The sequence below is a fragment of the Amblyomma americanum genome, chromosome 8, assembly GCF_052857255.1.
Source record: "Amblyomma americanum isolate KBUSLIRL-KWMA chromosome 8, ASM5285725v1, whole genome shotgun sequence".
Classification (NCBI taxonomy): Eukaryota; Metazoa; Arthropoda; class Arachnida; order Ixodida; family Ixodidae; genus Amblyomma; species Amblyomma americanum.
Window position 1 is genome coordinate 24,486,826 of NC_135504.1, and position 12,795 is coordinate 24,499,620.

The 12,795-nt window shown below is 47.0% G+C and overlaps 1 protein-coding gene across 1 annotated transcript in view; it reads right to left on the reverse strand.

The window, feature by feature from the left end:
* Nucleotides 1-12,795, reverse strand: part of LOC144102226 (uncharacterized) — a 38,650-nt gene that overhangs the window by 13,237 nt on the left and 12,618 nt on the right. Inside the window, exons 7-15 of the mRNA XM_077635538.1 lie at nucleotides 11,782-11,848; nucleotides 11,591-11,671; nucleotides 10,856-11,073; nucleotides 10,150-10,230; nucleotides 9,718-9,778; nucleotides 8,259-8,509; nucleotides 5,781-6,136; nucleotides 2,062-2,269; nucleotides 31-111 (exon numbers count right to left, since the gene is read on the reverse strand). Of these exons, the coding sequence (XP_077491664.1) occupies nucleotides 31-111; nucleotides 2,062-2,269; nucleotides 5,781-6,136; nucleotides 8,259-8,509; nucleotides 9,718-9,778; nucleotides 10,150-10,230; nucleotides 10,856-11,073; nucleotides 11,591-11,671; nucleotides 11,782-11,848 (1,404 nt within the window). The remainder of the gene's footprint in view (nucleotides 1-30; nucleotides 112-2,061; nucleotides 2,270-5,780; nucleotides 6,137-8,258; nucleotides 8,510-9,717; nucleotides 9,779-10,149; nucleotides 10,231-10,855; nucleotides 11,074-11,590; nucleotides 11,672-11,781; nucleotides 11,849-12,795) is intronic.

Genomic DNA, 12,795 nt, shown 5'->3' on the forward strand with positions numbered 1-12,795 from the left:
AGAGCTCAGACAAAAATTGAGACGACTCACGTCGTCGATGGAGTCCTGTATGCGAGTCAGTCGTTTATACAGGATGTTGAAGGCGTCCGTGCTGAAATCAATGCTGCTCACCTGGCAATGGCGAGAAAACAACAAGCGGTTACAAAGACGTTCCCTCCTTATTACCTTACCTAACCTCGTAAAACGCGCTTGATTTGTCTCACGTTGAAAGTTGATATATCATAGATCAGTTTCTCTCTCTTTGAAGCTCAAATGTGCAACTGTGATTTGAAAAATGAGAATGGGATGTTGAATTTTTTTCAATCCAATACAAAAATAGAAAAAAAACGAAATTAAGAAGACGTAACGCCGATATAAGTGCAGTAAGTACGCCACACGTAACACTGACAGAAATCGCAACGCTATGGAACAAAAAAAAAAAAGAATACCGCCAACTGCAAAAATACTATTTCCGAGCCGAGAAAAAAAGAATGCCTTGTGGTACCGTGGATCAGGCGTAAGAAGGCACACGTCGTACAATGTACCTGCTCATTCCAGATTTTTGCAAGAATATATGCGCAGGTTACAAAAAAAAGGCGTAATCGACCTCAACGACTATTTTTCACAATTTGTTAGTGTGTGTAGTTTTCCATTTTTTGTGTGGGCATGTTGTGCGCTCAGAAACCCTAAGAGGACAACTGTAAAAAAAAAACTGCGCTCTAAAGGACTTGTAAAAAACGATTAGAATAGTTCAATATTTCACCAATTTACCGACATGTTGAAAGCTTAGAAATCACCTTCATATACTACTATCAGTATTAATAGCATATAAACTGTAGATAGATGGAATAGTAAACAATATATTAGCATCTAACAACCCCTGCCCCTTATTTCATTTAGATTACCAATGAAACCAACACCTGCAACTAACAATCTAACTTACCACCTTGTCATAGTATGTACGGCCAGAGACTCCTAGAACATAATTTAGCCCATGTATGCAAGAAGTCCCAAATCAAAGAAAAAATAATTTTTTGGCTTCTTCAATAAATATTTCGCTAATTTCCAGGGAAATGCAGGAATGAAGAAGTTGTGCGATTTGATTGTGGAAGTTTTGCTTACAGCTGGCTGTGTTGTGATCTAACCGACCATACCCCATAGTTTTGTAGTTCAGCTCTGTTAACTTTTTTGTGCATTACCGATGTGCGCTGATGATTGCGTCCTGTAACGACAAGGTTTGCCAGTATTATCGTGCTTGTTTAGCATTTGGACCCATTGCTTGCCCTAAAGTCTATGGGTCCACTACACTGTGATAATAATAATTGGTTTTTGGGGAAAGGTAGGTAGGAAAAACTTTATTGAAAATGCCGGCAATGGCGCAGTATCTGTCTCGTATATCGTTGGACACCTGAACCGCGCCGCAATTGAAGGGATAAAGGAGGAAGTGAAAGAAGAAAGGAAGAAGAGGTGCCGTAGAGGAGGGCTCCGGAATAATTTCGACCACCTGGGGATCTTTAACGTGCACTGACATCGCACAGCACACGGGCGCCTTGGCGTTTTTCCTCCATAAAAACGCAGTCGCCGCGGTCGGGTTCGAACCCGGGAACTCCGGATCAGTAGTCGAGCACCCTAACCACTGAGCCACCGCGGCGGGTCCCACCCAACTGTGTGTGTGCAGGTTCTGAAAATCAATAATGAAAAAAGCGAAAAAGAGGTGAGCGACAGCATCGTGTGTGATAGTAATAATAATAATAATTGGTTTTTGGGGAAAGGAAATAGCGTAGTATCTGTCTCACATATCGGCGGACACCTGAACCGCGCCGTAAGGGAAGGGATAAACGAGGGAGTGAAAGATGAAAGGAAGAAACAGGTGCCGTAGTGGAGGGCCCCGGAAAAATTTCGACCACCTGGGGATCTTTAACGTGCACTGACATCGCACAGCACACGGGCGCCTTAGCGTTTTTCCTCCATAAAAACGCAGCCGCCGCGGTCGGGTTCGAACGCGGGAACTCCGGATCGCATCGTATGTGCCATGATCTAATAAATCGCAGTGCGACGAAGAGAGATCGATGAGTCGCTCACGTCCATTATGTAGGTTTCCACGTTCAGGTGTTCGAACTGGACACCCTTGATGCCGCTCAGCTTGGGCTCGAGGTCGCTCAGCTTCCGGACGTCCTCGGGAACCAGGAGGGGCGCCCTGGGGTCGCCAAAGTGGGACAACTTGTCCGACAGCTCTGGGTCCTTGAGGTCCGACCAGAGCCAAGAGAAGGCCCAGTCCTTCCCCACAGCGCTGGAAGTGTGCGCGAGCGTGTAGTTGATATATTCTGGTGTTCGAAAGAATCCCGTCTGCTGAGGCAGCAGCATAGCGATGAATGAAATAAAACATGCACTCGCCAAAGAAATAACGGTGTCGTTTCGGAACCTACAAACGGACCATAGCGATGAACTAAGAAGGCGATTTAAACCATTGACACTTCGGAACCTTTTACTTTTGGCATAGTGACGCAAAAAAAAACTCACAGGACGGTTACGACTATGTACCGCGAGATTCAGCGATAGCTGTTTAAGTGTTTAGTCGCGTGACCACTGGTGTATTGGTCACGTGATGCACCCCTGCACGGGCAGGCGGCTGTTGCAAACAGAGCCACCCGTAGGCTTATTCGACCCAGGTTCTAGTACACGGGCGCGGAAGGGGAATTATAAATCTAGCTAGATTCAGGGCGTGCTGCCTCAAGGTGGCGAATATGACATTTCTATCGACAGCACCGCTTGGATAAGCCAGGAATTCACGTGAAATCGAAGAGAAGCAGCGAAACACCCCCCTGACAAATTCCGGTAACTGCATCCCGTCATACGATTTCTTCGCCCGGCGCGGTTGGTACGTCAACGTCAAGTGCACCACTATTTCGATGAGCCTTGGCCGGCGAGTAAGTGCACCAATTTTCAAGCGAAAAGCTTCACTGCGCTAGGTAAAGCAGTCTTCGGGTAGGCAGCACAACGACCTTGAACGACCTTCAGTCCAACCAAGGATAGCCATGTATGACCATGTGTGGTACGGTTGTGGTGTCAAACATTTGATCCTTGACCTTTAGTTGACCTTTGACATTGTGTGACCTTTGGGTTGACCTTTGACCTTAAGGACATCGGATGGGGTGATGTGAAGCCACGTGATGACATCCGATGGGAGTGTCGTAAGACCATGTGATACCACATCATAGCCATGTAGTCGTGTGGGTATATATAGAACGGCTGTCGCGAGCGTGTAGCGGAGCTGCCATGGACGAGCCTCAGACGCTTAGCAAGCGTGCTTGCTTTTCGCTGAATTCCAGTGTTAGCCAATTCTTAAGCCACTGCCAATTTTTTTTCGCCTTCTGTTGTATGCAGGAAAAGATCACGCCTATATTCACCTTGGTGTTCATGCGGAAGGCTGCTTGCGGAGATATGTACCTTTCACTTTTGTCTCTTAGTTTCCAGTGAAAGCGGCCTCTTTCTCACTGGCAAAAACTAATCTCTTCTAAGGAATAGAGGGGCTTGTATATACAATGACACACATATATAAGCATGAGAGGATGTTCAAAATTTTTTTTGTTAGTTCATGATGTCGGTCAATGGGAATTTAAAGGTGTAACTGTAACCATCTTTTTCACCTGAAAGATAATTTATTGGAAAGTAAAAGAAAAACAACCACATGTCACCGTGTGGGTTCGAACACACAACCTCCGCGTGTTCTGCTCTACCAACTGAAATACGATGGCAGTGGTCCAGTTTTTTTCTTTCGAGGGTATTTATACTGCATGTAACCTATTCTTGAGAGTGTTCACGAGCGCCACCCTGGACTATATAGCGGCGATAGTAGCAACATCGTGTTATATACCGCCAGTTCCTCATGCAACTTAATCGAATGGTAAAGAAGGTAGTCATGCGACAACCCACTTATGCTTCCTATGGCATGAAGACTGCCAGACAAGAAAAACTTTGAAGGACTACTATGCTGCGGTTTGACACGATATCGTGCATGCGCTGTTTGGTGCGTCATATGATGCTGATGCGACTCTTTAGGTTCTTTGGTCTTTCCATTCTGAGCAGTTCGGCAACTTTGAACGCATTTTTAATTTTTTCAATTCTTTCAATTAATTGATCAATTACACACTCTAAATTTTCTAGTTATCGTAATCAAGCATTGTCTTTTTCATTATGAGCATTTTGACACCTTTGACACCAGCAAATCATCAATTGCTAGAACGACAAATTACCATGATACAAATTTTCTGACGCAGCTCCCGATTATTTCCGACACGCGGTGCCGACTACCCCGACGGCTTTTTGACCGAATGAGCTGTGTATGCTATTGCGTAAAATTAATTTATGGTTTCCTCAGTTTCAATGACTGCTGCCTTTCTTCCCGTGTCGCCTCTTCTAGATGTGTTGTCAGTGATAAGAGACTTTTTGCCACTAAAAAGTGGCAATCCATTAAGCTACGCCAATATTGATTTCTCTTCACCGTCTCTTTAAATTGGACACAAGTCTTGCCCAATGCAAAGAAGTTGACGACTTCGCACAGCTCAAACGTTCCATATGCGCTGCTCGTATGGCACCGTACGGCATTAAGGGACTACGGAGTCCATAAGATACGGAGAAATATATAGAAATCCTTATCTTGTCCATATACGGAGTCCATAAGCATTCCACATTATTTCCATAGGGACTCCATAAAAAGTGCATGACGTCATATAGTACATTCCACATGTTTCCATGTGTGCTTTCCATATAGTCCATATAACTTCATATACTCCACACTGACTTCATAGAATCCATATGAAAGCGTAGGGAATTATGGGATATAGACACACACACACACACACACACACACACACACACACACACACACACACACACACACACACACACACACACACACACATATATATATATATATATATATATATATATATATATATATATATATATATATATATATATATATATATATATATATATATATATATATATATATATGCCGGCCCGAAAGACGCGGGTTCGATCCCGGTCGTGGCGGTCGAATTTCGATGGAGGCGAAATTCTAGAGGCCCGTGTACTGTGCGATGTTAGTGCACGTTAAAGAACCCCAGGTGGTCGAAATTTCCGGAGCCCTTCATTACGGCGTCTCTCATACCCTGAGTTGCTTTGGGACGTTAAACCCCAACAAACCAAACCATATATATATATATATATATATATATATATATATATATATATATATATATATATATATATATATAATACCGTAACTAGACGAGTCCCATAATTCCCTACGCTTTCATATGGATTCTATGAAGTCAGTGTGGAGTATATGAAGCGGTATATGGACTATATCGAAAGCACGCATGGAAACATTTGGAATCTACTACATGACGTCATGATATATATATATATATATATATATATATATATATATATATATATATATATATATATATATATATATATATATATATATATATATATATATATATATATATATATATATATAATGGGAATTACAAGGCACTGTTTGCCTACTTGAGAGCGACTGTATTGAGTGACAAATTGTGACAGCGTCGTGCGTGTGTGTGTGTGTGTTATGCCTTTTTCTCCTTCTCTCTTCCTCCTTTTAGTCCCCTAATCCCTCTTCCCCAGTGCAGGGTAGCCAACCGGAACCCCTTTCCGGTTAACATCCCTGCCTCTCCCTCCTACCCTTTATCTATCTGTCTATCTGGACTCGTCGTGCGAACATTTTCAGTAGGGAGGAGCAGCGTAGTGACCTGCTGATCTTCTGTATGAGCTGTTCGCCCAGCAGGTTGTACATGCTCAGCGGTTCCTCCTGGCACTGGCTGAAGCGCTTGGCGATGTCGTGCACGGTTTCCGGGTCGACTTGCGCCAGCGCCTTGCGCGTCTCGTTGGCGATGTTCCTCTTGCGCGCCACCTTCAGCGCCACCCCGAGCACGTCCTTGAAGGCGGGCTGCGAGACGTCGGACATGACGTCGCAGCCACACCGCTTCAGGGTGAATCCGGTCGCGACGCCCACCGCGGTGGCCAGCATGGCGTAGCCGAACAGCAACAGGAAGATGAAGCCCCCCAGCGCCAAACACCAACCGCCGTTGCGACGGTCGTGCCAACCCTGCACGCAATGTCGTCCAGACTAAACGACAGCGGTTTACGCGGCAACACAATCTCGCCTCCAATCAAAATCATGCAGAGCAGCATAAAGCGGTGCCAAAGCGCAAAAAAAAGCCTTAGCGCAAGCAACAATGGTCACAGCAAATGCAAGGAAAGCACTGCGCAAAACCACTGCGACCTATCGAAAACACAACGCGCTCGGCACACCATACATAAGCGAATGAGGAACTTGCGCTGAAGTTAGCTGTGCCGATTGCAGCGCCATAACACACTGCCTAGCGAGAAGAGCAAGCAGTTTTGGGTAGTACTCTTCGTACTTTTCCGCGCCACCTTCAGGCGCTTATTGGCGTGAGCCTCTGCGCTCTGTCGAAGGCGCACGGGCCGTGAGTCAGCTATCTGGGCTACGCCGAGAGAAGCTAGGCAATGAATGCTGTCAGCCAAACGCGGGTATCTAATCGCGCAGAATGTGTTCACGCGATTGCAGCGGCCCAAGCGGCTGACAAAAGCAGTTTTGAGTCACCGAATGGAACAATTGCAGTGCCACCTTGGCAGCGCAGGTTCCCTATAGCATTGACTTAAAGGTCACGCACACAGTTGTGACAGCGCCAGTCTCTAACAAGCTGCGCAAGACAAAGAGCAAGTCATCGCCACAAAAGCGAAATCAGGACAAGCCAAAGGCATCTCACCTCTCCCCTCTCTTTTTGCTGTCGCAGCTTGGCCACAACAGTTGCAATGATGGTGAAACTTAAGAGAGCGAAAGCTCTACTCTTCGCACTGCAACTCCCAAGGTCAAGTTTGGTGCGCGTTTGACCTTGAGCCGGCGGAGCGGAGGTGTGACAGGTGACGTCGTACCACTCGACTCGCTGTGGAGAGGCACCGCAGCTGTGTTCGCTCGGAGCCTCGCCGCTTCTTGTCCCACGTGTCTAGCGGGGGTGTAACAGCTGCTTCGCTGGCGCTCGGTCGATCAAGACTCGCCATGGATGAGGCGCGCGCCGGACCGACTCCGGCGCCAAACCATGCGTAACCATGCTTAACATAGCTTTCGCTCGTATCACTAGGTTTAACAAGCGTTAAACCTCTGCTAGTTTCTTTTTGGAGTGATAGCTACATTACAGTAGCATTTCGAGCCTTCAGCGTGGCAGCACCGTAGCGGTGGGGGCGCCGCCACGCTGTCACGTGGCGCGGAGCAGCTGCCGGCGGCGCGGCGCCGTGGCTGATCACGTGGTTGGTCACGTTACTAAGTTCCACAAGGCCAGCTGTAGCTCGCGTCACTCCAGGTTTAACCAAAGCTAAACCACCACCAATTTTTCTGATACTTCGACGTCTAGTTCACACCTTTGAAGACAGTGTTGTTGCTTTTTGCAAGCGTTCTATGCTACCTACGGGTACTATAGACTGCGAATAATACTAGAGTGGTAACTATGCTGTCTAATTTTGCTTCGAGTAACCGAACCCTGGATTGTTTTCCAAAAGTAAGCAGGACAGTGCGAACGCCAAATCATCATCATCATCAGCCTGACTACGCCCACCGCTGGGCAAAGGCATCTCCAATGTCTCTACAACCAACCCTGTCTTTTGCCAGCTGCGGCCACCGTATGCCCGCAAACTTCTTAATTTCGTCAGCCCACCTAATCTCCTGCCGCCCCCTGCTACGCTTGCCTTCTCTTGTAATCCACTCCGTTACCCTTAAAGACCAGCGGTTATCTCGCCTTCGCATTACATGTCTTGCACAAGCCCATTTCTTCCTCTTATTTCGACTAGGATGTCATCAACCCGCGTTTGTTCCCTCGCCCACTCTGCCCGCTTCTGGTCTCTTAACGTTACACCTATCATTATTCTTTCCATGGCTCCCTGCGTTGTCCTTAACCTAAGCTTAACCCTTTTCATAACCCTCCACGTTTCTGCCCCGTAGGTGGGTACCGGTAAGATAACGGCTTTTGTACACTTTGCTCTTGAGGGATAATGGTAAAGTGCCACTCATGATCTGAGAGAACCTGTCATATGCGCTCCACCCCATTCTTATTGTTCTGACTGCATGACTTGGAACGCACCTGCACATTAACAAAATAGCGTCAACAGTGGGTGCAGAGCATGATGCAGCAATTAACGACGGCTCGGCGTACCGCGTCGGTTCCCCAGGAGAACCAGGCCAGCCCCCACGAGTAGAGGCACACGATCAGGAAGAGTGTGGCGACGAAGGACACGCCGGCCGGGGTCAGTGTGCGCACGTAGGGCTCGGCCGCCCTGAAGAAGCCGCCGTAGCGCTCCCTCACGATCGAATGCAAGATGCCCGGGTCTTCCACCCACTCCACGTTGAAGTTGTCCACGAGATCCACGAGGTCCGAGCCGAAGTACTCCACCTCCAGCTTGACCTCTGCGCATGCGTCAGCAGAGATGCCCCGAGATGCTTTTCCCCTCAGGCAGTGCAGCTTGGATGTTATAGTAGCGCTGAACTGTTTTCTGTCTTCAAAATGAATGAATGAATGAATGAATGAATGAATGAATGAATGAATGAATGAATGAATGAATTGGGGGATATTATACTAGGGCGGCTGAAGTACAAACGGTGCGAAAAACTAAGATGCATATTTACGCTCAGTGGCTCAGTGGTTAGGGCGCTCGGCTACTGATCCGGAGCTCCCGGGCTCGAACCCGACCGCGGCGGCTGCGTTTTTATGGAGGAAAAACGCTAAGGCGCCCGTGTGCTGGGCGATGTCAGTGCACGTTAAAGATCCCCAGGTGGTCGAAATTATTCCGGAGCCCTCCACTACGGCACCTCTCTCTTCCTTTCTTCTTTCACTCCCTCCTTTACCCTTCCCTTACGGCGCGGTTCAGGTGTCCAACGATATATGAGACAGATACTGCGCCATTTCCTTTCCCCCCAAACCAATTATTGTGTTATATTTACGACTAGCGAGGTGTCCTTGTGAATATGTTTTTTTATTTTTAGTATCCCTCCGTACATATCTCAGTGAAACAGTAAGCTCGCTTTCCTTTTATGGGCTCGCTATCCGTTGTCACTCTTCTACCTACGGGTGATGCGCCAAACAAAGAAATTTCAAAACGCCGGACGTATGATTAACACCTCGGCCAGCGAGACAGCAGAGCTAACGCTGGTTTCTCTCTTGGGCTTTCAGACGCTTCCAGCTGCAGTAAATACGGCTAAATTCTTTTACCAAACATGCAACTGACACTCACGGTGCAGTATGCCGTTCTTCAGTTTTATTTCAGGGACACAATCAAACCTAGCGTAAAGTTGATATCCCAACGGAGCAACATTGCTCCTTTGCCGTAAATAAGCAATGGATTCGTTACAAGTCCAAAGGTCCCCATGTCTGCTTCTCATGTACTGTCATACATCTAATACGCCTAAGCTATGAAGGTCCCCAGGGGTAAGGCTGAAACTCTTCCTCACCTTCCTCGGCTTTCGAGGATAGCGCGTTTCGTAAATTTCTCCATACGCGTCTCAAAAGCCGGCCCTGTGGTCTGAGGACTTTCAAATAACCCTGCACGTCTCATTGCAAGGCCTTAGACGAGCATGTGTTCCCACGTTTACCAAGATTACCGCGAGTAAGCACTTACCCTTGGCTGCTGCCCCCAAGGTGTGCCGAACTCCATCTGGTGTCACAGGCAGCTGTGCAGCCTGCGTGCCGACAAAGTTGGCATGGATTTATGTCCGTGCTAAGATCATTGTCATTTGCTTCGAGGCCCAAAGAAGCCCCCGAGAAACATTCGCTTTACCCAGAAATCGATAATAGTGAGAAGTGATCGAAGGATGCGAGGGAATTGTTGCGGTTAACATACAAGGAAAGTTTCAGAACTTTGTTTTAAAATCTTGGCAGTTTAAGAACGCACATCCGGGTGGGATAAGTTCACTCCTACTATAAGATGGTCAAAAATGCATTCCAAGAACTTGAAACAACGAGTGGCTAGTCTCTCCACTGCTTCGGGCTGGTTCGGAACTCCACCCTAAATTCCCGAATAACACAAGCTGAGTAAGGACCAGAAACGCACCAAGTCCACTTCGTCCTTGAGAAAGGAAGGCTGCACCAGGTCCAGCTTTGTCATGAACCTCTTCAGACCGCCCAGGTACACCTGAAAACGGAACACAGGTTGTCGGATTCATTATTTTGTAAACGCATTGATTCGGTACTATACAAATTCTGAACAGTAAAGAGAAACGGCACCATAAACCTGACTGAGCTTAAATTTCGACATGTGCTGGAAGGGAAGTCTTGTGGAACGTACATATTGATTTATTTAGAATACACCTCAAGGGCCCCAATATAGGGTATTACATAACGTAATGTTAGAATTGTTCACTTGCATAGAAAATTGTCGTTTCACTGCTCCTTTCTTTCTTTACTTCTTTCTTTCCTTCGCTTTCTTTCTTTTTCTCTCTTTCTTTTCTTCTTTCTTTCTTTCTTTCCTTCTTCCTTCCTTTCTTTCCTTCTTTCTTTCTTTCTTTCTCTCTTTCTTTCTTTCTTTCTCTCTTTCTTTCTTTCTTTCTTTCTTTCTCTTTCTGTTTACACCTACTGTCATCGCTCTGCGCTAAACATTCCTGTGTAAAAGTGGCCCCATCTAATGTCATTTCTACTAAAAGAATACTCAGCAGGGGCTATATCTTTATCACATCTCTTATCAGCCACTATATGGGAGCTATTTGTACGTTTTTGGGACAATGCACAGAGCAAACGCGTTGGCTTTCGCACGTACATACCTCGTCGGGCGACGCGGCCTGGGAAGGGACCAGGTCGGAGGTCCTGTTCAGGTCCCTGCAGTAGGGTGGGAGGGGAGTCTTGCTTGCGCACTCGGACACAGCAGCGGCGATGCGGAAGTGGATTCCAACCCGCTCGTCCCGCAGCTCCCGGATGGCGGTGCTTAGATCGGCTGTCGCGCTGGTCGCCTCCCTCAGGCACTTGTCGATGCGAGCGACACCTGCAGGCGCCCAAAAGCATCACTGAAACACCGTTTCATGTCTATAGCTGACCTACCTGCAAATGTCAAAGCTACATCAGATCCCTTGATCGCTCGGCCCAGGGAGAAGAAACTACAGTTTAGCTTCGTTATAACGAAGTTGAAAGCGATTACTTCGTTGTGCCTAGTGGGCATTGAAACTACCTTACCACGTCCTCCGGACATCCTAAACGTCCGCAGGACGTTCAAGGGAGTTTTAATGCTCATTGGGTAGCGGTAGTTATACACAAATCGCGCCAGCATTGATTAGAGGGTACTTAGCAAGCACCTACTGATGCGAGCGACATCTGCAGGCGCCTGAAAGCATCAGTGAAAAACCCTTTCATGTCTATTATACCTGACCTATTTACAAGTGTCAAAGCTACATGAGATCCCTTGATCGCTTAATTTTATTTACTCGTTACGAAACATCCCTAGAAGTTTGGCCCCGTGAAAAGAACAGACTACAGCTGTGGTCAGAGTGATTCCGGATACTCACGGTTCACGACCATCTGGACGCTTTCGATGGGTGACTCGCCGATTATGCCCTTGAAGTCTTCACTCATCTTGACGACGCAGCCTGTGAGAAAAACTTCGCATCAGCTGTAAATTTGCATACCGGGAACAGTGAGCATCGTAGAAAAGAATGTGGACAAAGGCAAGCTTGTGCTCATTGTCGACGCCACTCACTGTCTATTCTTCGGTTGAAATCGCCCTCGAAAGTGTTATAGTCCCTCACGAGGAGCATGTCGATTTCCTGCAGCATAACAGAGATGAGACGAAAAGGCGATGCTTCTTGCGATGCATCAACTTGTCCTAGGTTTCTTTTTATTTTTTTATTGACGTGGAGTTGTCCATATTGACGTGGGTCGTGTTAACGGTGCAGAACCATATTTTTATTCGGAAACACCAGAACTATACAGGCGTGATGGTCCCGAACTGTAACAGTCATCGTCAAGTCTAGCGCGCCGTGCAGCCAATAAAACGACAGAAGAGTTTGATAGTTATTAAAACGCGGAAACGAAGAACACAAAATTGTGTGATCGGTGCCGGGCGAAATTTCGGAAAGATTTCAAGGGCCCTAATGACAAAAATGAAGCCAAGCATATTAGTAGTGTAACTATAGAGGAATGAATTTTTAACACGTGGGGTGGCCCAGAAGAGCTGCCAGCAGTTGTTCCTTGACATGGCCGTGGAGAGATCGTGTAGATAAAAAAGTTGTTTGCAAATGCTTCACCCTTTCTTTTCCTGCTGATCTGCTCTGATACAAGGATCCGCCGCAGTGGCAGCGTTCCGATGCTGGTCCCTTGGTCGAGGGTTCGGATCCCGCTCGCGGCGGCCGCGTTTAAATTGAGGCGAAATAATAATAATTGGTTTTTTGGGGAAAGGAAATGGCGCACTATCTGTCTCACATATCGTTGGACACCTGAACCGCGCCGTAAGGGAAGGGATAAAGGAGGGAGTGAAAGAAGAAAGAAACAAAGAGGTGCCGTAGTGGAGGGCTCCGGAATAATTTTGACCACCTGGGGATCTTTAACGTGCGCTGACATCGCGGCTGCGTTTTTATGGAGGAAAAACGCTAAGGCGCCCGTGTGTTGTGCGATGTCAGTGCGCGTTAAAGATCCCCAGGTGGTAGAAATTATTCCGGAGCCCTCCACTACGGGCGAAATGCAAAAGCGCAGTGTTCTGCGTTATGACAGCACA